The sequence below is a fragment of the Myotis myotis genome, unplaced genomic scaffold, assembly GCF_014108235.1.
Source record: "Myotis myotis isolate mMyoMyo1 unplaced genomic scaffold, mMyoMyo1.p scaffold_m19_p_3, whole genome shotgun sequence".
NCBI classification, from domain to species: domain Eukaryota; kingdom Metazoa; phylum Chordata; class Mammalia; order Chiroptera; family Vespertilionidae; genus Myotis; species Myotis myotis.
Window position 1 is genome coordinate 152,902,089 of NW_023416335.1, and position 23,664 is coordinate 152,925,752.

Sequence of the window (23,664 nt, forward strand, 5' to 3'; positions counted from 1 at the left end):
TAATAATAATGTTTCTACCAATTTAAAAACCTGATCTTACTGTGAGCTTTCAAACAATCTTGAAAGTATATTCGAAATCACTGGTAAATCTGTCATCACTGCTGTTGTTAGAACCTAAGAGAAGAATAAAATTAATGTAACAAATGAACATTGTGGGAAGTACTAATTGAGTAAGAATGACTAGAACTTACTGTACTGGGTCCTTCTACAGCTCTCCCAGGTTTCAAGGCACCACCACTACTAGGCTTTAATCCCAGAATCCATACAAGATGCTGAAAATGTTTTTAAAAATCAAAACAAATAAATTTATAAGCATAAAAATTCTAATAATGAAAATTAGGCAGACACAGCTGACTCTCACAGCCAGTTGGCCTGGAGGTCAAATCCCCCCAGTATTAACTACAACAATCAAGGCTTAACTACAACAAGACTGCGCACAAAGACCACTAGGGGGTGCACCAAGAAAGCATAAAAAAAATGCGGAGACAAAGAAACAGGACAAAATTGTCAATGGAGGATATAGAGTTCAGAACCACACTTTTAAGGTCTCTCAAGAACTGTCTAGAAGCCGCCGATAAACTTAATGAGATCTACAAGAAATCTAATGAGACCCTCGATGCTATGATAAAGAGCCAACTAGAAATTAAGCATACACTGACTGAAATAAAGAATACTATACAGACTCCCAACAGCAGACCAGAGGAGCGCAAGAATCAAGTCAAAGATTTGAAATGCGAAGAAGCAAAAAAACACCCAACCGGAAAAGCAAAATGAAAAAAGAATTCGAAAATACGAAGATAGTGTAAGGAGCCTCTGGGACATCTTCAAGCGTACCAACATCCGAATTATAGGGGTGCCAGAAGATGAGAGAGAGCAAGATATTGAAAACCCATTTGAAGAAATAATGACAGAAAACTTCCCCTACCTGGTAAAAGAAATAGACTTACAAGTCCAGGAAGTGCAGAGAACCCCAAACAAAAGGAATCCAAAGAGGATCACACCAAGACACATCATAATTAAAATGCCAAGAGCAAAAGATAAAGAGAGAATCCTAAAAGCAGCAAGAGAAACTCAGTTACCTACAAGGGAGTACCCATACGACTGTCAGCTGATTTCTCAACAGAAACTTTGCAGGCCAGAAGGGAGTGGCAAGAAATATTCAAAGTGATGAATGCCAAGAACCTACAACCAAGATTACTTTATCCAGCAAAGCTATCATTCAGAATTGAAGGTTAGATAAAGAGCTTCACAGATAAGGAAAAGCTAAAGGAGTTCATCACCACCAAACCAGTATTATATGAAATGCTGAAAGGTATCCTTTAAGAGGAAGAAGAAGAAAAAGGTAAAGATACAAATTATGAACACCAAATACGCATCTATCAACAAGCGAATCTAAAAAGTGAATAAATAATCTGATGAACAGAATGAACTGTTGATTATAATAGAATCAGGGACATAGAAAGGGAATGGACTGACTATTCTTGGGGGGGAAAGGGGTGTGGGAGATGCGGGAAGAGACTGGACAAAAATCGTGCACCTATGGATGAGGACAGTGGGTGGGGAGTGAGGGCGGAGGGTGGGGTGGGAACTGGAAGGAGGGGAGTAATGGGGGGAAAAAAAGAGGAACAAATGTAATAATCTGAACAATAAAGATTTAATAAAAAAAAAGAAAATTAAAACTCAGTAGTAATTTTTAATAACTAAAACTAAAATCAGTAGTAGGCTTCTAACAACCAAATTTAAATCAGCAATTAATAATCATATAAAATACTTATTACACCAAGCATAAGCAGAACTTAGTCTAGAACTTAGGCCATTATGAGAAGTATTCCATTATTTCATACAACATAAGCAATGTCTTCTTTCCCTTCCAACTTCTCCCTTCTCATATTTACTGCTTATTCCTTCAGCCTGTTCAAAGTACCAATCGACATTGCTTAGTTTAATTGTTAGCATTTAGATATAAAACAAAACTGACCTCTGGTCCAGAGACTACAACATACCTGTAGAGTTGCCAAGACAAGTTGCCACGATGTTCCAAGAACAGCCCCATGACAGTGTGCCAAGTTAAGTAAAGTCCTCATACACTGGATATTTTTGGACGTTAACTATTTAGAAAAGGATATATTTGCAGAACTGTTATGCATTCTTGAAAATTAAAAGCTTGTACAGCAGCATTATCAAATTCAAATAAAAAAACACCAAAAATATTAAGAAAATAGGTTTGGATGGTTTTACACAGAATACATTCATTTCCTTAAAAGTTGTGCTATCATAGTTGATTATGATAATGTCAACTGCATATTTATCTAATTTCTTCTAAAGATAACACCCAGGTAAAAGAAAGTAAATAAGTATAAAGATACATTTTGGCAAAAAAGATACAAAAGTTTCCTTGAAAGTTAACTGGCAAACAAGAAAAGAACAAGTACTCTACCATTACTGTTCCTTGAGGCTGGACTGCTAGTGGCTGACCCACTGCCACTACTTGCTGGTGAGATTCACTTGATGGACTTATCATCATAACACTTTGGCCCTGAATGGAATATGCTGCAATAGAAATGAATACCTAAGTAATTCAAATATAACTTTTATGTTGCATTCAAAGTAATGTTATATTTTAAGACATTAATTTGATGAAACTAAATTCAATGATGACTTAGTTACCTATGTGCAAACACTTTTAAAACTCGGGAAGGGCAAAAACAAAGGCAGGTTAAGCAAATATTAAGTAAGTTAATTGTCTATGTAACTTTAACAAATTATGTAACTTTGGTAGATTTCTTTGTAAGAACTTAGAATTAGGACTCTATTTTAAACATGTATTCCCAGTAAACTTTTCAATTAAAGTTAGAGACCAAAATTCACATTTTCAGTTTAAAAATTGAATATCTTATTGAAATATATTTACATTGCATGGAAGAAACTTGAATGTTTTGAAAGTATTCAACAAGGAAAAAATTTTTGAATATCTATTTAATATAAGTAGTTGCAAACATTACTGTTCTACTAGTTCCACTGGAAAAAACATACAAACCACCACCATTTCGACAATATATTATAGTTTACAAAGGATTTCCAGATTTATCTTCACCATTATTGCTTAAAATTAATGTCATTTTCCCCTACCCTAATTTCCATTATTTTTTAAAAGATGAAAGAAACTGAGGTTCAGGGACATAACTTCTCACAGAGGTCACAGAGTCAGTGAATAGAAGAGCAGAGGCTTGAACTAAGAAGTTCTATAATATTTTCTCTATGCCAGTGTCAGCCCACTAGATGAAGAGAACTTTGAGTAAACTGAAGTCTTACATTTATTGGAAAGGGTGGCTGCAGTGGTGGTATTCAACACAGTAAGAGCATAATGGGGAGGCAGGGAACCTTTGCATATTGCAGTTATAAAGGCATCTCTTGAAGTTACTAGGCCCAGTCTTCCACAAAGAGCAGCCATAGTCAGTTCAGCTTTTAAAATATTCTCAGTGGCAGCTTCATCTGTGCTGAAAAAATAAAGTATTTCATTAATGTGATTAATATGATTAATTTATTTTTAATTACAGTGCAAACTATGTGGAATTAGGTATTTAAGGAAGTTTTAAGAAAATTTATTAAAAATTGTCAAAATCAATATACTTAAGGAGGAATGTTAACTAACATATACCTGAAAATTAAAAATATCATTTTAAAATCAGTAAATTCTGCAATTCTGAAGAAAAACAGCCAAGAAATTGAATACTATGATTATAATAATTGTAACAGTAAGGTTTGAAATGAAAAAGGCATTCTGTAATTTTAGGACTTTTTTTCCCCCAAAACACTAACAACAATTCTGGTGGGTTGCAAGGCAAGGATAGAATAAGGGAGGAGAATCAAAACAAAGAATAATGCCCTGGCTGGTATGGCTCAGTTGATTGGGCATCATCCCCTGCACCAGGAGGTAGCCAGTTCAATTCCCAATCAGGGCACATGTCTGGTTATAGGCTCAATTCCTGGTAGGGGGTCCACAGGAGGCAGCCGATCAATGTTGTGTCTCACATCAATGTTTCTCCCTCTCCCTTCCTCTCCCTCTCCTCTCCTCTCCTTTCCTCCCCCCCCCCGCCTCCCCCTTCCCCTCCCCCTCCCTGTCCCTCTCCTTCTCCTTTCCTCTCTCTCTAGGAATCAGTAAACCATTCTAAAAAAAACAAACAAAATAAAACAAAGAATAATATTATACACATATAAAAACTAAAATTAGAAAATAATTCTTAGGACAAATTTAAGTAAACCATTTTAGTGTTTTTTTTTAATTGTCAAATGCAATATAAAACTTACAAAGACTTAATACCTGGCATCAAGAAGGAGTGAGAGAGCAGCAAGTAGACCACACCAGCAGGCATTCACCATTTCTTCCCAAACAGCTCTATTAACTTAAACAAAACAAAACAAAACAAAAAAAATAAACTACTTGATGATAATTATAGATGTCATAGTACTTGACAATATGTCAAATTCTAAAATCTCCCTGGTTATCTTATAATATATCAAATATTCCACCAACAACTCAACTATTCAATATTAAAGCTATTATATTTAAAATATATCTGAATAAATAAAAACTTAAAAACTACATTATAGTTTCAGGATTTAGCAAGCCTTAAAACTAAGTTATTTTAAAATATCAATGGTAAGATATTTCTATATAAAAGTTAACTTATATCTTTTAAGTATACATATCAGATCAATTCCTATTCCTTTCCTCTTTATTGGGCCAAACTTTCACCCTATGTGACCAGCTGGCAATGAGTCAATGTATTAAGATTGATTATATACATTGGGGATCAAGCAAAAAAGTAAACATGTTGAATAAAATGGGATCAAGTTTCTCTCTATGGAAGAAGGGAATTACAAATATGGAAATCTAAAAATAGACCTTGTCATATTAAACTGGAATTAGAAAAACTGGTATGACCTCTTGATATTTCACAGAGAAATATTTTTTTAAATGTAGAGAGATGTGTGCTTGTGTGTGTGTATTTCCTATTCAAGTACCAAGAAGTTTACCTAGTGCCCATGTGTTAGTATCTAAATACTATTCTCCACTAAAAGGAACTAGAACTCCTTGGAAAAATAACTGATTGCTGAACTGGGCAAGACAAAAAACAAGATAAGCTTGGAACATTTTGTTGTATCAGATAGTAAGAGTGCTCAGAAAATGACAAAAGGACATGAGGTACACATGCTATCTTGAAAGGGGGTCCCCACTGGCCCTGTCGAAGATATCTGAGAGTCAAACCAAATAATGATAATCATAGATTATAACCCTTTGAATAAAATAGGAATCCAAGAATTTATAAATAAAGGGAAAAAATGAGGGAAATATCTTTTAAAGTAAAGGTCTCAAAATATTTCTCCACAAAAAGTTAATAATTAACTTTACACAGAAGCAACATGGTAGACATCATATTAACCAAATGATAAAAGTTAATATCACCAATTATGAAGCATATTGACATTTGCTGAACACAGTGAGTATAGCACAGCAACATTTCTGTGGTAGCTCTGCCAAAAATGATTAAATTGAATTTAATTATGAGGAACCAAAGGACAAATCAAAATGACTAGCCTGTACTCTTAAAAAATATCAAGGTCATATAAAACATGAAAAGAATTAAGGAACTTTCCCAGATTAAAGGACAGTACAGAGTCATAGAACGAAATTTAATAGGTGATCCAGGAACATAAAGGGGCAACTGGCAAAATTTAAATGGGGTCTGGAATTCAATGGTAATATTGGATTGATGCTAAATTTTTAATGGGAACTGTACAGTAGTTCTGTCCTTAATTCTAGAAAATACACATTAAATTATTAAGGGATAATGGGGCCTCATGTCTGCAACTTATTAAAATGGTCCAGAAAAAAAGTATAGTGACATGTATATAAATAGAAGGAATGATAACACAAATAGGGAGGTGTTAACAACTGGGAAATCAGGGTGAAGAATATATGAGAACTCTATTATTTTTGCAACTTTTCTATAAATTTCAAATTTCCAAATAAAATTAAAAATATAGAATCACAATAACACACCTATTTCCTTATCCATTTCGTCTGCTGTTGACTGTAATTCTTGCTGTTCTGATGACTGTGTTGTTGAAGAAGCGGCTTCACTGCTAGTCTGACATTCCATTTCAGTCTCCCCCAACTCTCCTTCAATCATACTAGTGATGCCACGGACAAGGTCTAGCAAACAATGGAATGCCACAGACATGGCATAACCTTCTGGTATAGTTGGGGGCTCAACTTTGTCCAACATCTCTAGGCTGAAATTATGAAAAAACCAGAACACTAATGAGAAGCTACAATGATGAAAATACATGAAACTAGTTCTATAATATGTAAATTCTAGAAATTAAATTTCAAAGAATAGTAAAATAAGTGGACATTACTGTTTGTTTTCTCGTCCTACATCTAAGAAACTGATTAGAAAAATTACAACCTGACCACTGCCATAACTAATTATTTGAATAATTTACTTTTTGCCTCTCCCCCAATTGTGCCAATATTTTCCCTAAATTGTTGATATTAAGAAAATAAAGACTGGAGTGGGGGGTAAGAGATCAACCAAAACACTTGTATGCATGCATATAAGCATAACCAATGGACACAGACACTAAGGGGATGAGGGCATGTGCTGGGGGGTGGAGGTGGCCAGGGAGAGGTCAATGGGGGAAAAAGGACACATATGTCTCTGACCTGGTGCTTTTAAAATAAGGTGTTATCGAACCATATCAAAATTACAGCTAAAATACAGAACCATCATTCAGAACTGCCTGAAAGCTAGTTGACTGGAAGTTGTACAACTAGAGGAATAAAGAAGAAAGCACATTGAGACTGGTAGGAGGGCTGGAGGCAGGGAATGGGCTGGTCCAACACCTATGTGTGCTTAATTTGGTGGAAGATTGTCTCTGCGGAGGCAGCCTGTGAGGAGCACGGATCCCAGCCCCAGACCAGACCCCCAGTCCAGGGTCCCAGAGCTGGGAAGAGAAGTCCCCATAACTTTCAGGCTATAAAAACCAGCAGAGATTGTGGCTGAGTGACAGAGGGGCTGCTGGAGACTCAGGTGTTCCTTTTAAAGGGCCTATGCACTAACTTACAAGGTCCCTCTTCCTCTGAGCTACAGCGCTGGGTAGTGGCTCTGGGGGACTCAAACATAGATGGGAGGAACTGGATTATCTTGCATCAAGGCAGGAACTCAGGGGTGGCTTTCTCCCTGATGGGGGTGCTCTCAGGGGTCACTGTTCCTGTGCTGGGACCTCTCCATTGGCAGGGCTGACTAGCAGCCATATCTGAGTTTCCATCAGTATGGCCCACACTGTTTCCTCCACCTTGGTGATTCCCTGAGACCTCACCCCATCTAATTTTCAGTCCCACCCAACCTGTTTGCAGTGGCTTTTCCATATGAATGGCCTGACCTTGCTCAGGTTTCAGACTTTGCTAAAATCTTTCAAACAAGCTGCAGCTGGTATCAGCATGCCCCAAACTGATCAATAAGGAGCCCAAGACCCTGCACTAGCACCAGCCTGTCTTGCTTCACAGCTGGCCTCACCTGGGCATCTCTAAGCACCATACAAATACCTCCTGCAGGGTGGCCCCAGGCAGTGGCTAACTTTGCACCTCTCTGGAGGCCCTAGAGCCAGTGCACCCGGTGGACAGCTTCAGACCACATCAGATTACAACACTACACATCCACAAGCAACATACTCAAGAGGCAGACTCAGTGAGCACCAAAGCCCCACTGAAGCAAGTCCTGATCCATAAGGCTGTTTCCTGCACAGCAGCTCTCCCACTGTACTTGCAGCTGGTCCTCACAGCCAATTAGCCTAGAGATCAATTCCTCCCAGTGATGCCAACAGCAATCAAGGCTCAAATATTAAACTGTGCACACAGCCCAGACAGGGGTGCACCTAGAGTGCCCAGCTCAGGTGACTGAGAGGCTGAGCCACAGGGCCCTACAGGACACCTACTACATAAGGCCACTCTACCAAACCTAGGAGACATAGCAGCTCTACCTATACATAGAAACAAACACAGGGAAGCAGCCAAAATGCGGAGACAAAAAAACACAGAAACAAGCAAACTATTGGATACAGAATTCAAAACCATAGTTGTAAGGTTAATCAAGGATCTTTATAAGACTTTCAAGGATCTAAATGAGAATGTAAGACATGAAAAAGGACCAGTCAGAAATTAAGCATACATTAACTGAAATAATTTACAGGGATTCAACAGTAGAGTAGAGGATTCCAAGAAGCAAATCAACAAATATGAGGAAGCAAAAAACACCCAAGCAGAAGAGCAAAAAAAAAAAAAAAAAGAATCCAAAAAAATGAAGCTAGTGTAAGGAGCCTCTGGGATAACTTCAAGCATACCAATTGCATTACGGGGGTATCAGAGGAGAAGAGAGATAAAGATATTTAGAACCTATTTGAAGAAATAATGACAGACAACTTCCCCTACCTGGTGAAAGAAATAGACTTATGTGTCCAGGAAGTACAGAGTCCCAAACAAGAGGAACCCAAAGAGGTCCACACCAAGACCCATCATAGTTAAAACTAGAGGCACGGTGCACGAAATTCATGCACTGGGGGTGGAAGGGTCCCTCAGCCCGGCCTGCGCCCTCTCACAGTCCGGGGTCCCTCTCTCCTTACCACCCACCTGCTCACTGCTCCTTATGCGCTTGGCTTGCTGCTCCTTAGCGCTGCCACGGAGGCAGGAGAGGCTCCTGCCACCACCACTGAGCTTGCCAGCCATGAGCCCGGCATCTGGCTGAGTGGTGCTCCCCCTGTGGACCGCACTGACCACCAGGGGGTAGCTCCTGCATTAAGCATCTACCCCGTGGTGGTCAGTGCGCATCATAGTGACTGGTCATTCTGGTCATTTCTCCGTAATGATCGCTTAGGCTTTTATTATATAGATGCCACGGGTTAAAGACAAAGAGAGAATTTTCTCTTAAAATCAGCAAAAAAAGAATTAGTTAGCTACAAGACAGTGCCCATATATATGACTGTTGGCTAACTTCTCAACAGAAACTTTGCAGGCCAGAAGGGAGTGGCAAGAAATATTCAAACTGATGAATAGCAAGGACCTATAAGCAAGATCACTCTACCCAACAAAACTCTCATTTAGAACTAAGTGTCAGATAAAGACCTTCACAAAGAAAAAAAAAAGCTAAAGGAGTTTATCACCACCAAAGCAGTATTACATGAAATATTGAAGGGTATTCTGAAAGCAAGGAGGAGGAGGAGGAGGAGGAGGAGGAGGAGGAGGAGGAGGAGGAGGAGGAAGGAGGGGGAGGAGGAAGAAGGAGGAGGAGGGGAGGAGGAGGAAGAAAGAAGGAAGAAGGAAGAAGGAAGAAGGAAGAAGGAAGAAGGAAGAAGGAAGAAGAAGGAGGAGGAGGAGGAGGAGGAGGAGTAGAAGAGGAGGAGGAGGAGGAAATAAAAAAATATGAACAATAAAATGGCAACAAAAACATATCTATCAAAAATTGAATCTAAAAATCAAAATAAACAAACAAGAAATCTAATGAACAAGATAAACTAGTGAATAAAAAAGAATCAGAGGCATGTAAGCATGAAACAGACTAAGGAATCTCAGAGGGGAAGGGGGATGGAGGTTGGAAGAGATTAACCAAAGATTTTACCTGTGGACACAGACAGTAGGGTGGTGAAGGCCTGGGGCAGGGCAGGAACTGGGTGGAGGGGGACAATGGGAAGAAAAATGGGGATCTCTATAGTATTCTCAACAATAAAAACTAAAAAATAATAATGAGTAAATAAAATAGGTATTATCAAATCAAATCAATCCTATAAAAAGGAAGATGCTTGCTCACTGGGGAAAAGTATTGTGAGATACTGAGCTCACCTATCATCTCAGATACAATCTGCTAACCCGATGAGAATAACAGAGCATCAGTGCATCAACTTCAAACTTCAGAGCAATTTTTACACATGGTTAGGACAAGGCTTTCAAAAGGCAAGAAAACTTTTGTCTTATATCATGGCAAATAGGGAATTATGGTTTTAACTTCCGTTATTTTAAGATACTAGAGGCCCGGTGCACGAAATTCGTGCATGGGGGGGGGCAGGGAGGGTATGTCCCTCAGCCCAGCCTGCACCCTCTCCAATCTGGGACCCCTCGAGGGATGTCCGACTGCCCGTTTAGGCCCAATCCTACATTGGGATCGGACCTAAACAGGCAGTCGGACATCCCTCTCACAATCCGAAACTGCTGGCTCCCAACTGCTCGCCTGCCTGCCTGCTTGATTGCCCCTAACCGCTTCTGCCTGCCAGCCTGATCACCCCCTAACCACTCCCATGCCAGCCTGATTGATACCTAACTGCTCCCCTGCTGGCCCAATTGCCTCCAACTGCCCTCCCCTGCCAGCCCGGTCACCCCCAACTGCCCTCCCCTGCTGGCCCGGTCACCCCAACTGCCCTCCCCTGCTGGCCTGGTCCTCCCCAACTGCCCTCCCCTGCTGGCTGGGTCACCCACAACTGCCCTCCCCCTGCTGGCCTGGTCGCCCCCAACTGCCCTCCCCCTGCTGGCCATCTTGTGGCAGCCATCTTGTGTGTCAGAGTGATAGTCAATTTGCATATTACTCTTTTATTAGATAGGATGTTGAGATAATTCAATGTAGAGAGAATAATTCAAGAGGGAAAGAATTAATGGTGCTGGAAATGGATGTTCACATGTAAAAGAGTGATATTGGAGCCCTATCTTAAACCATTCACAAAAATGAACTCGAAATGAATCAATGACCTAAATATAAGAGCTGAACCTAAAAACTCTTAGAAGAAAACATGGGCAAAAGTCTTTATGACCTCAAATTAGGTAATCAATTGTTGGATATGTTAACAAAAGCATAAACAAAGAAAAAAATAGACAAAATGAATTCATTAAAATGAAAAAACTATAGCCCTGGCCAGTGGGCTCGGTGGTTAGAGCATTGGCCTGGGCACTGAAGGATCTTGGGTTTGATTCCCAGTCAAGGACTAATAAAAGGGTGAATTTTATGGTATATGAATTATATCTCAAAAACAAAATCAAAATCACTAAGAAAAACTAATAAAAGTTATTTCCTATCCCAAAGTCTAAATATCCCTGAATCATAATCAAGTCTTGATAAGGCAGCAAATTTATTAAAAAATGTAAAACCTAGAATAAAAATACCATGTATAGCAGGGGTCCTTGAACTACGGCCCGCGGGCCACATGCAAATACAAATATTGTATTTGTTCCCGTTTTGTTTTTTTTACTTCAAAATAAGATATGTGCAGTGTGCATAGGAATTTGTTCATAGTTTTTTTTTTTAAACTATAGTCCGGCCCTCCAACGGTCTGAGGGACAGTGAACTGGCCCCCTGTTTAAGAAGTTTGAGGACCCCTGATGTATAGCTATTATTTATTGAGAAATTACTCTTAACCTGAGACTCTAGTTTTATATATATATACACTAGTAGCCTGGTGCAAGAAATTCGTGCACTGGGGGGGGGGGGGTCCTCAGTCTGGCCTTCACCCTCTCCAATCTGAGACCCCTCAGGGAATGTCCAACTACGTGTTTGTGCCCACACTTTTAACAGGTAACAGCTCCACTGTTGTTTCTTTCTTATGCTTAAAACCATTGGAATTAGTAGGTATTCAAAGTGTGTATACATTTTGGGGGACACCCTATATATCTCTAGTCAGAGGTGAAAGAAACCAACAGCAGATTTGGAATCCCCAGACAGGGAACCTCGCTCACTCCCCACGTCTCCCCACTTCACTTTCCACCTTCGTGGGCAGCAGGAGAATCAACGTTTTCTCTCATTAATTTGGAAAAGCACATCCTGTCACCCGCTGCCCGACAGGAGTGCGCTCGGCCCCAAGCAAGTGAGGCTCAGTCAGGGCAGCCTTCGCTCATGGGTGCTGGCACCCAAAGTGCACATTCCTCCTCTACAGTCGCCCCAACTATCCCACTGTTTCACTGAGAGGACGGAATTCCTCTCCGCCTCTGGGTTCTTGATCTTGAACGCTGACCGAAGGCACCTCAGCGAGGGCCACCCGCGCCCACCAGGTGTGTCTGTCTGCATCTGCTCCCACCTCAGCACCCGCATTAACCCCCTAGAGGTGATCTCGTAGCTGCACTGGCCTCCATGGGAACAGGGCATCACCACTCCGCCCTCTCACTGTCATCTCACAGGCACCCACCCTCAGCACCCAGAACACCCAGACAGTCTCCAAAGGATGTGAGCGCATCAGAGGGGATGGGTGCACATCCTGTGGGGGTGTTAGGCATGCCAGGTTGATGGAAGTGCGGTGGAGAGACGGTGGGGAACTTGTGCACGCCTTGGTTTGGAACTGTTGCAGGCGGGGGAGGGTGACAGTGTGCTGGGGGATGTTCGCACTCCAGGGGGGATGTGCACACCGGAGGCCTCTGGCTTTGCAGATCCGCAAACCCCTGTGGTGCGGCCAGGAGGACGTCAGTCTGGCCCACCACGGTGGCTGTCCCTGCAATCCTGCACCTTCTGAGCCAGGAGGTGGATCTTGCACAGCCACTCCTGGGTGCTGATGGCCTGCAGGCGCTACTTCAGCTCAGCCTGCAGGCACTACTTCAGCTCAGCCTGCAGGCTCCGCTTGGCGCGCTCACAGCTGTCACCACCCCCATGTGGGGAGTACAGGCCGCCCTCCGCTGGCCTGCCTCCCCTGTCAAGAGGCTCTCTGCGCTGCTCACCTGCCCAGAGTGACTGGGGCTGGGTGGAAGCCAGGCGTCCTGCCCTGCCCAACCCCGGCTGATCTGCCCCTGTGCGAGCTGCCGCCCTGCTGGGAAGGGTCACGGACCCGGGTCCTGGGACCATGGACAGCCTCAAGCACTGCCCCCCGCCCGCCAGGGTCACAGATCTGTGTCTTGGTCCCGCGGTCAGCCTCAAGCACTGCCCCCCGCCCGCCAAGTCATGGATCGGGGTCCCAGACCGCAGACAGCCTCAAGCAATGCCCCCCGCCCGCCATGTCACAAATCCGGGTCCTGGACTGCGGACAGCCTCAAGCGCTGCCCCCCACCCAGCAGGGTCACAGATCCAGGTCCCGGGACAGTAGAGAGCCTCAAGCACTGCCCCCCGCCCGCCAGGTCACAGATCTGGGTCCCGGACTACGGACAGCCTCAAGTGCTGCCCCCTGCCCGGCAGGGTCACAGATCTGGTCCCAGACCATGGACAGCCTTGCCCGCTGCCGCCCGCCTTCAGTATGCAAATTAGCCGCCATCTTGTTGCTTCAGGGTGGGGTCCCCACTGGGGCGCATGGCCAGTCTGGGTGAGGGGCTGAGGGCTGTTTTTAGGCTGCCCCCATCTCCTTCAGGGTGGGGGTCCCCACTGGGGTACCTGGCCAGCCTGGATGAGGGGATGATGGCTGTTTGCAGCTGGTCACACCCTCTTCAGGGTGGGGGCCCTCACTCGGGTGCCTGACCAGTCTGGGTGAGGTGCTGAGGGCCATTTTCAGGCTGGCGGGCCACTGAAGCTCCCAACTTCTCTTTTTTTTCTTTATTCTGGGTTTTATTTACCTCCTATGGCTGTCTCTGGAGCTGAGAGCCGGCTTTAGTTCTGAGCCCCAGCTGCAGCTCTGAGACCTCAGCTGCTGAAAGCAGGGATCTCGGTTTGTTTGGATTCTATAATTGAAACACTGTTGCGATCCTGCTGGCTGAAGCCCGACTGGCCGAAAGCAGGTTTCTGGGTTTTGTTTAACTTCTATAATTGCAACATTGTTTCTTAGAGTGCAAGCTCAGAGGCCGGCAGCGGTAGGTGGGGAACCTTAGCTTCCTCCATCACTGGAGCAAGCAATCCTCCTGTTCACTTCAGCTGCCTGGCTGCCAGCCGCCATCTTGGTTGGCAGTTAATTTGCATATCACCCTGAATAGCCAATGGGAAGCGTGTCGGAGCTACGGTTAATTACCATGTTTGTCTATTATTATATAGGATTATCTCATTTAACTCCTTACAAAAACCCTGGATGATGGACTAAGGCAATACAGTTATTAATCAGCAGTTTTTAAGCCAAGTCTGATTCTAAAGCCTATCAATTTAACCCCTAAGAAGTGGCAACTCTGAGCATTGTAAAATTCAGGTAATTAATAAAAATAAATGTATATTTTGAGCAAGAACTTTACTTAAATGGGTAAAGTTTTGGGGTCTAATCCTTATCAGACTAATTAACCTCATAGAGTCACATACTAAACAGTGATGGCGAACCTATGACACGCGAGTCAGAGGTGACACGCAAACTCATTTTTTTGGTTGATTTTTCTTTGTTAAATGGCATTGAAATATATAAAATAAATATCAAAAATATAAGTCTTTGTTTTACTATGGTTGCAAATATCAAAAAATTTCTATATGTGACACGGCACCAGAGTTAAGTTAGGGTTTTTCAAAATGCTGACACGAGGAGAACCAAGATGGCGGCATAGGTTAACGCCAGAGTTTGCTGCCTTGAACAACTACTTGAAAAGTGAAACTAAAAAACGGAACGGACATCACCCAGAACCACAGGAACGCTGGCTGAGTGGAAGTCCTACAACTAGGAGGAAAGGGAAACGCATAAGGACACTCAGAGGAGGCGCAGTGCTGAAGTCAAATTCTGAGGTGCGGAGTGCGCGGAGCGGGCTGGCGGCGGAGGGCGCGGTTGGCGTTTTCAATCGGGAGGGAGTCGCAGACTCTGAGCTCCAGATCCGGGCGAGTCTTTAGGGACCCAGACTCAAACGGGAGAAGCGGGACTGTCTGGCTTCGGTCAGAGCGAGTGCAGCTTTCTCTCCGAGCTTTGCAGCGGGTGCTGGGACTCAGAGAGGCAGAGCCCCTGGGGACAGGACTGAGAGCCGCCATAACTGCTCTCTCCGGCCCACCCTGTTGATCCTGTTCGACCCGCCCTGCCCAAGCCCTGCACAGAGGCATTTGCCGGATAGCCTCAGGCAAAGGCTAGATTAGCACCTCCCTAGAGGACAGAAGTTCTCTCACTGCAGACACAGCTGATTCTCATAGCCACTTGGCCTGGAGGCCAAACCCTCCCTGGTATTAGCTACAACAATCAAGGTTTAACTATAAGACTGCGCACAAAGACCACTATGGGGTGCACCAAGAAAGCATAACAAAATGCGGAGACAAAGAAACAGGACAAAATTGTCAATGGAAGATATAGAGTTCAGAACCACACTTTTAAGGTCTCTCAAGAACTGTCTAGAAGCCGCCGATAAACTTAATGAGATCTACAAGAAATCTAATGAGACCCTCGATGTTATATTGGGGAACCAACTAGAAATTAAGCATACACGGACTGAAATAACGAATATTATACAGACTCCCGACAGCAGACCAGAGGAGCGCAAGAATCAAGTCAATGATTTGAAATGCGAGGAAGCAAAAAACACCCAACCGGAAAAGCAAAATGAACAAAGAATCCAAAAATGCGAGGATAGTGTAAGGAGCCTCTGGGACAGCTTCAAGCGTACCAACATCAGAATTATAGGGGTGCCAGAAGATGAGAGAGAGCAAGATATTGAAAACCTATTTGAAGAAATAATGACAGAAAACTTCCCCCACCTGGTGAAAGAAATGGACTTACAGGTCCAAGAAGCGCGGAGAACCCCAAACAAAAGGAATCCAAAGAGGATCACACCAAGACACATCATAATTAAAATGCCAAGAGCAAAAGATAAAGAGAGAATCTTAAAAACAGCAAGAGAAAGAAACTCAGTTACCTACAAGGGAGTACCCATACAACTGTAAGCTGATTTCTCTACAGAAACTTTGCAGGCCAGAAGGGAGTGGCAAGAAATAGTCAAAGTGATGAATACCAAGAACCTACAACCAAGATTACTTTATCCAGCAAAGCTATCATTCAGAATTGAAGGTTAGATAAAGAGCTTCACAGATAAGGAAAAGCTAAAGGAGTTCATCACCACCAAACCAGGATTATATGAAATGCTGAAAGGTATCCTTTAAGAAGAGGAAGAGGAAGAAAAAGGTAAAGATACAAATTATGAACAACAAATATGCATCTATCAACAAGTGAATCTAAGAATAAAGTGAATAAATAATCTGATGAACAGAATGAACTGGTGATTATAATAGAATCAGGGACATAGAAAGGGAATGGACTGACTATTCTTGGGGGGGGGGAAAGGGGTGTGGGAGATGCGGGAAGAGACTGGACAAAAATCGTGCACCTATGGATGAGGACAGTGGGTGGGGAGTGAAGGCGGAGGGTGGGGCGGGAAATGGGAGGAGGGGAGTTATGTGGGGGGAAAAAAGAGGAACAAATGTAATAATCTGAACAATAAAGATTTAATTTAAAAAAAAAGAAAAAAAAGAAACTTTCATCAAAAAAAACAAAAAAAAACAAAAACAAAATGCTGACACGCCGAGCTCAAAAGGTTTGCCATCACTGTACTAAACCAATAAATGTTAAGCATCTTGTTTAACAAATCTCTAATTTTAAAGAACATTTAACCTACTGGTAAAATGCAATTAAAACAGATAAAAATAGTCCTAAATATAAGAAACTCTAATTCCCAAATTCTATGGTATAGACTTTAAGTTCTAAAATAGGTAAGAGACAAAGGTAATCTATACTTTTTATTTATATCAGAAACCTAAAACAAAGCCCACACTTTCTTACCTAACCATTTCAGTGCTATTTTATTAGAATTACTACATCAATTCTACTTTTAAATAAAACGTAACACATTTATTTAAATATTTTAAATTTAAGGTCATATTGCAAAAAGCGTCACAAGCCCAACTTTGAAGAAAGCCATACTGAAATAAATCTAAAAGAATGTTACCAATACTTATGTCGAAACTACTTCTGTCTATACATCAGTTAACTTTTCAAATTATTACACACTTAAAAGTCTAAAAGAACAGAACACACAATTAAGATTTATATCTGTGCCTTGCCTTCAAAGAAAATAGTGAAAATAATTTTAGACGGAACCTCACAATGAATTAATGAAAGACACCAATTCAACAGGGAAGCTCCAATGTGAACATACTAATTAATCCATGTGCAAAAGAATACCCAATAATTTCTGGCTGAAAAGTTAATTTATCTCTAGTCTCTTTTCACAGATAAGGAAACTAAATTTTCTAAAAGGTGAACTAATTTGCTAGTATTACAAAACCTAAGTTCACAGGGTGTGAAATCAAGCCATATACTTAAAACTCCATACAGATAGTTGAATAGCTCCTTAGGTAAAGAAATCACGTTTTGTTTTATAATGCTGCTAACAACCTACAAATAGTACAAAAAAAAAAAAAAAAAAGTCCAGTCTTAAATAATTTCTCAAAATACAGCAAAAGATAATTAGTTCTAAAATGTGTTTAAAATACTAGGTCTGAATTTAAAATATAATGCAGAGAGAAACATTTTAGGATAAAATATCATTCCCAACAATATACTTCCTTACAAAATAATGCTATTACGACTTACTATGTTGCTTTAGCACTGCCTTGTACTGTTATAGTCAGAATAGGTATCCAAGTTCCTCTATATTCAAAGGCTGGTAGTAAAGTAACACCTCCACCAATCCCCAACATTCCCGGGTTAGCTGGTGCTGAGACAGTGCCACCTGCATTATTGTTTCCTTTTGGATTAAGGGATGAAAACAAATATACCATGTTACTACTTAATTACAAATCAATAATATTAAATACCTGATCAATTTTTTAAAATTATGTTATATAAATGGATATTATACAAATAAATGAAATTTATCAATCCTACTTTGGCTATTAGAGAGTATCCCTCTTTCATCAAAGCACCATTTCCTTTTTTCTAATAAGTAAAAATACAGACAAACTTTATAATATACCTTTCATTAATCACTTTTTATCAGAGGTGAGAATAAAAAATAAAAAGCCACTGATCAGACAGTAAAAAGTGGAAAAGAAGAGAAACAAGAAGACATTGTTTGCCAAACTTAAATCAAGTTCACCTGTTTTGTTAAAAGAGAGATTAAAAGATCTCCTAACATAATAACCAGACTCTTTAAAGAGACATACCAAATGAGGTAACTTCTAAAATGAAGATTAAACTTTTGTTATGTGATTAGAGTAACTAAACATATATATCAGAAAACATATTCTGGAGAGAAATAAACACAGTTGCCTCTGTGAGCTCAACTTATTCTTTACGTGTCTTTACACTCATATATAAAATATAAAATATTATAAATGAATATAACAAAATGTTATAAAATAGATATAATACATTTAAGTAATTACATTTCTCTAGTCAAGGATATCTATAAAACATCTTCTCAGACTAGTGATTACTGTAAACTGTGACAGAACATAAAAATGAAAATATGAATGAGTCTTTACCAGCTTGGTTTGCGGTAGCAGGATTTCCAGTAGGAGGGACAAGAAACAGTGATTGGATAAAAGAGCCCAGTGCATTCACAATATCACGAAAAACCTTGGTAGAATGTTGTTTCATATCATAGGACTGACAAAATGACCTGTAAAATAATTTTAAATGTTTCTTGAGAAAATGTTTGGACATATTAAAATATTTAGACTTTTTTTATACTAAGTAACATTGATAAATCAGTCTCAATACTATACTTAAAACTTCATATTTGAGTTTTTTTACGAACTTAGAATGATGGTTCAGATTGAGGTTAATGTTCTTAAAAAATCACCTTGGCCATGTTAACTCAGTAAATTCGGCTGGTGGCAATTACTAACACACTTTTTGCCACCTCCCAGTTATTTTCCACACCAACACCCCAACCCCTTCATATGCACACAATCCACTTTTTGTGTTTAGAAATCACTAATATTTGGAAATAAATACTTAAACTCTTCCTACTGGCATAAAAACAAACCTACACATTTAACAAAATACTGCTGAGGTTTACCTTAATAGCTGAGGCTGCACACAGAGTCTGTGTATTGATTCTACTGCAACAGCTCGTAGCCACTGTGGTTTATCTGCATCCAGAAATTTCACCAGAAGTGACAGAAATATCTCACATTCAGTTACCTAAAAAGTGTAAGATTTTTAAATAATATTTCTTTAAATCTAAGAATTATAAATTGCAGCCTTGTTCTTATCTTATTCCTATGGACAAACCAATAAAATCTTTTAATTTTAAATAAATTAAAACTCTTAATTGGGAGTGGAGAAAAGTAGTTATATAAGGAAAAGCTAACAGGAAAAAAATCAGTGTCTCTAAGTACATCCCTGAAAACTCACAACAGTGATCTGCTAACGTGGTTAATCGTTTATCCTTATTTTTTAGAAAGTACTATGTAGGTATCAAGATTAGTATCTATGGCTTAAGTCCAATTGTTGCTCGAAGATACTTCATTAATTCCATTATACTAGCATGAAGGGTGATGAATGTTTCTGAATTCCTATAGTCCTTTCCTAAGAATAACAGTCAAGAGATAAGTGATACTTAAGATGAAAGCATCCTGGTGGAAATACTAATACATGGATTAGAATATTTAAATGCAAGCATGGGATTATTAGTGATAAGATCCTCTGTTAGAGAAATGTATGTGAAGTAGAAAATTAGGTTAGACAAGCCAATTTATCCCCATTCATTACTTTTTAAAAGTGGAAAGTCAAAGGCAGGAGAGAGAATTAGCCATTTATAATTAAGTTTCATAAATTCCTTAAAGTTATCTTCCTTAAAAATATATCTGAGCATGGAGCCTAAGTGATTCAAAGGGCAGAGGCACCTAGCTCAGATGTCAGAACAGGGGTCCTCAAACTTTTTAAACAGGGGGCCAGTTCACTGTCCCTCAGACCGTTGGAGGGCCGGACTATAGTTTAAAAAAAACAACAACTATGAACAAATTCCTATGCGCACTGCACATATCTTATTTTGAAGTAAAAAAAAACAAAACGGGAACAAATACAATAATTGTATTTGCATGTGGCCCGCGGGCCGTAGTTTGAGGACCCCCGTGTTAGAAAGTGGAAAAAACATAGTATACTTGACATGTTGTATCTCTCCCAACACAACTGGGGCATTCTAATTTCCTCTAGTCAGTATAGATACATTAACAGAACTAGCCTTTGAAGATCAGTTACCTTCACCCCTACTTTTCAGAACAAGATAAGCTGGTGAATTTCGGGGAAGAACACCGAGTCTCTAGTGTAGTGGTTCCCAAACTGTGGTCCCTGGGACTATTTCAGGGGTTCTGCGAGGTGATATTTATTTTCCTAACAATACTAAGGTATTACTTGCCATTTTCAATGTGCTGACATTTGTACTGATAATGAAAACAGAAAAATAAGAGGGTAGCATTCCACATCAATCACATACCTCACCCCACAACAACCATACCTCTAACTTTTGCCCTTGGAGAAACTAGAATGTCTGAATTTTCCCATATGTTAAGTCTAATGTAAAAAATTATAACACCAAGGAAATAATATCTTATATACTTCTGAAGCTTCATCTTTGCAAACACAGTCCTAGAGCTGTCTTATTGTTGTGAAAGGAAGTTTTACCAGTTGGTTATCACCCCCAATTAATGAGGAAAGTACAGAAATAGGCCTTTCTCTTCCTTGAGGCAGTAACATTCAATCTTTCCTGTAGCTGGCTGTAATGTTATTTCCCCATTCTTTTAGCGCCGCCTCCCCTCCCCCCCCCCCCAAATCAAGGAGACCAAAGTCAAAACATGAAGAATATAGGAGCAGAATAAGAAACTTGCACTGGCAGACTTGGAGAGGGGAAATAATGAGAACTAAGAAACAGTGTAGCCGGAACCGGTTTGGCTCAGTGGATAGAGCGTCGGCCTGCGGACGGAAGGGTCCCGAGTTCGATTCCGGTCAAGGGCATGTACCTGGGTTGCGGGCACATCCCCAGTAGGAGATGTGCAGGAGGCAGCTGATCGATGTTTCTCTCTCGTCGATGTTTCTAACTCTATCTCTCTCCCTTCCTCTCTGTGAAAAATCAATAAAATATATTTTAAAAAAAGAAAAGAAAAGAAAAAGAAAAAAAAAAAAGAAGCACACTTAACATCTGTTAAGTATATTTAAAAAAAAAAAAAAAAAAAGAAAAAAAAGAAACAGTGTAGTAATAAAATGCAGTGGGGTTAAGAGCATGAGTTTGGCGGCTTAAAAGAATTGCTTAACATCCCAGCACTGCAGCTTATAAATGATATAATCTCTGCCCCTAGTTCCTGACACAATTTCCTAAAATCCTTGTATTTAGGAGTGCTAGGAGCATCTTTTGTTCTAAAATCCAGCCTTTGCCCACCCCACCTCAACCCCCAGTTCCTGATACAGATCTCCTAAACCCTTATGATGTCCTAAGTGATAGGAACATCTGACAGAGCTCCTAAATCCATTGGAATTTTCTGGGTGACAGTAGCATCTTTTGCTCTAATGAGGAAACTTTTAATGGATGCCAGAAAGGAGATGGTTGCCAGAAAGACCAAACCATCATTAGAAGTGTGGTACTTTCAGACCTACCCCCAATTATCTGGAGAGGGGTGGAAAGTGATTTAATAATCGATGCCTCCATGATAAAACCTGCATAAAAATCCTAGAAGCATGAAGTTGAGGAGTTTCCAGGTTGGCGAACACATCTACATGCCAGGAGGGTGGCACACCCCAACGTCACGGGGACAGAAGCTCCTGCTCTCAGGACCCTTCCAGATTACACCCTATGTATCTCTTCGCCTGCCTGGTCATCAGTCTCCTTTAAAATATCCTTTGTAATACATCAGGAATACAGGTTTTCCCTACTATCCCAAGTAGAGTTCCTATGAAATCTTTTGTAAGCCAAAATGGCTTAAAACAAAGGGTACCCCCACTTATCAACAGTTCACATTACGCCACTTTGCTTTTACAAAAGACCAACATTAGTACAGTACTGACGTTTTTTGTAAAAGGAAAATTCCTTTACAAATGTCTTTTAGTTAATGAAAACAGGTACTAATGTAAGTGAAGAAAAGTGAAGTGGCCTAATGCAAACTTTTAGAAAGCAGGGGATACTTCTAGTAAGTAAAATGTTTTCCTGGGTTTTGTGAGCCACTCTAGCAAATTATTTTTACTAAGTAGGGTATTTTTACTTCATGAGAACCTCCAACTTATAGCTAAGTATGACAGAAGTTGTGGGTTACCTTGTGACCCACTACTTATGGATGAAATGTAAGACTACTGGCTGTCAGGCAATTGGTCAGTGTGGGGGGAAAAGTCCCCACTTGTGGTGTCAGAGGTATTTTGAGTATAAGGTAAAACACAGTTCTTCATTCCTAGACGTCTGTACGTTGGTCAGTTTGACAGTGTCCCATAAGTCCCTTAGGGTCTCTTAATTCTTTTTTCTTTTGTTCCTCTGACTTGACAATTTCAAATAGCTTGTCTTTAAGTCTGCCAGTTCTTTCTTCTGCTTGATCCAGCCTGCTGTTGATCCCTTCTAGTGAATTTTTCACAACCATTATTATATTCTTCAGCTTCTGAATTTCTGTTTGGTTCTTTTATAGTTTCTTTGACTTTGTTCATACATTATTTTCCTGATTTCATTTAATTGTCTGTATTCTCTTTTAGCTCACTGAGCATCTATAGGATCATTATTTTAAATTCTTTGACAAATAACTAATCATCTCCCTTTCTTTAGGGTCAGTTTCTGGAGAATTATTTTGTTCCTTTGATCAGGCCAATGTCTTCCCATTTATTTGTACGCCTTATTATTTTCTGTTTAAATTTGGGCTTTTGAAAATATAGCTAACACTGTTACTCTTTATAAATTAGTTTTGTACAGAAAAGATCTTCAGCCCTAACCAGTTTGGCTGTGGACAGAGCGTCGGCCTGCGGACTGAAAGGTCCCAGGTTCGATTCTGGTCAAGGGCATGTACCTTGGTTGCGGGCACATCCCCAGTAGGGGGTGTGCAGGAGGCAGCTGATCAACGTTTCTCTCTCATCAATGTTTCTAGCTCTCTATTCCTCTCCCTTCCTCTCTGTAAAAAGTCAATAAAATGTATTTAAAAAAAGAAAAGATATTCACCAATCAATCTAGCTAGAAATTTTGGGGTCCCCCAAACCTTTTTTGTTGATGTGTCTCTTCTGGGTTTGTACGGGTAAACAGTAATTTCAGAGCTGAAGAGGTTTGCCTGTTTCGATTCAGGAGCTCCCCCTGGTGTATGCCTGGAGTACTGCAGTCTCTGGTGCTGCAGCAAGCCATAGCCCTTGCCTTTGTTTTCAGCAGGGCCACAGGCATCCATGGGTGCTATCAGTGCTTCAAGAATTAGGTGAGACAAAAAAACAGTCCCTTGGGCAGAATGCTGGTTACACATTTTATCCTACTTTCCCACCTGAAGGAGAAGCCATAAGTTGGAAATTTTCTCTTGATCAGGCCTTTGCTGTGCTGTGTCAGGAATGGGATGAGGTATAGCAGGTAAGTGAATGAGCTTTCCTACCCACTATAATGAAACTCTTCTTGGCCTTGCACTTGCCTGGAGTGCTGTAATCTCTCAAATGGTTTCTGAAGTTCTCAGAAATGCAATCTGGTCAATATACTGTTGTTCAGTCAGTGTTCTCCAGGGGGATGTCATTATGGCTTACATTTTTTCAAAGTTTCTTTGTGGATTGAAATAGACTATAAATATTAATACAGAAAATGTAAAAGCTGACATGTAAAAACTT

At 40.6% G+C, this 23,664-nt stretch overlaps 1 protein-coding gene across 18 annotated transcripts in view; it reads right to left on the reverse strand.

Moving 5' to 3' along the window:
• MON2 (MON2 homolog, regulator of endosome-to-Golgi trafficking) overlaps positions 1–23,664 on the reverse strand; it is a 126,811-nt gene that overhangs the window by 61,022 nt on the left and 42,125 nt on the right. For all 18 annotated transcript variants that reach the window (XR_004966309.1, XM_036300968.1, XM_036300965.1 and 15 more), the window contains 10 exons: positions 18,920–19,044; positions 18,381–18,517; positions 17,488–17,641; positions 6,065–6,297; positions 4,322–4,403; positions 3,313–3,497; positions 2,438–2,550; positions 2,004–2,108; positions 192–272; positions 41–114 (listed from right to left, as the gene is read on the reverse strand). Coding sequence is in view for 17 of the 18 variants with exons in the window: in XM_036300968.1 (XP_036156861.1) it covers positions 41–114; positions 192–272; positions 2,004–2,108; positions 2,438–2,550; positions 3,313–3,497; positions 4,322–4,403; positions 6,065–6,297; positions 17,488–17,641; positions 18,381–18,517; positions 18,920–19,044 (1,289 nt within the window). In the remaining variant the exon portion in view is untranslated. The remainder of the gene's footprint in view (positions 1–40; positions 115–191; positions 273–2,003; positions 2,109–2,437; positions 2,551–3,312; positions 3,498–4,321; positions 4,404–6,064; positions 6,298–17,487; positions 17,642–18,380; positions 18,518–18,919; positions 19,045–23,664) is intronic.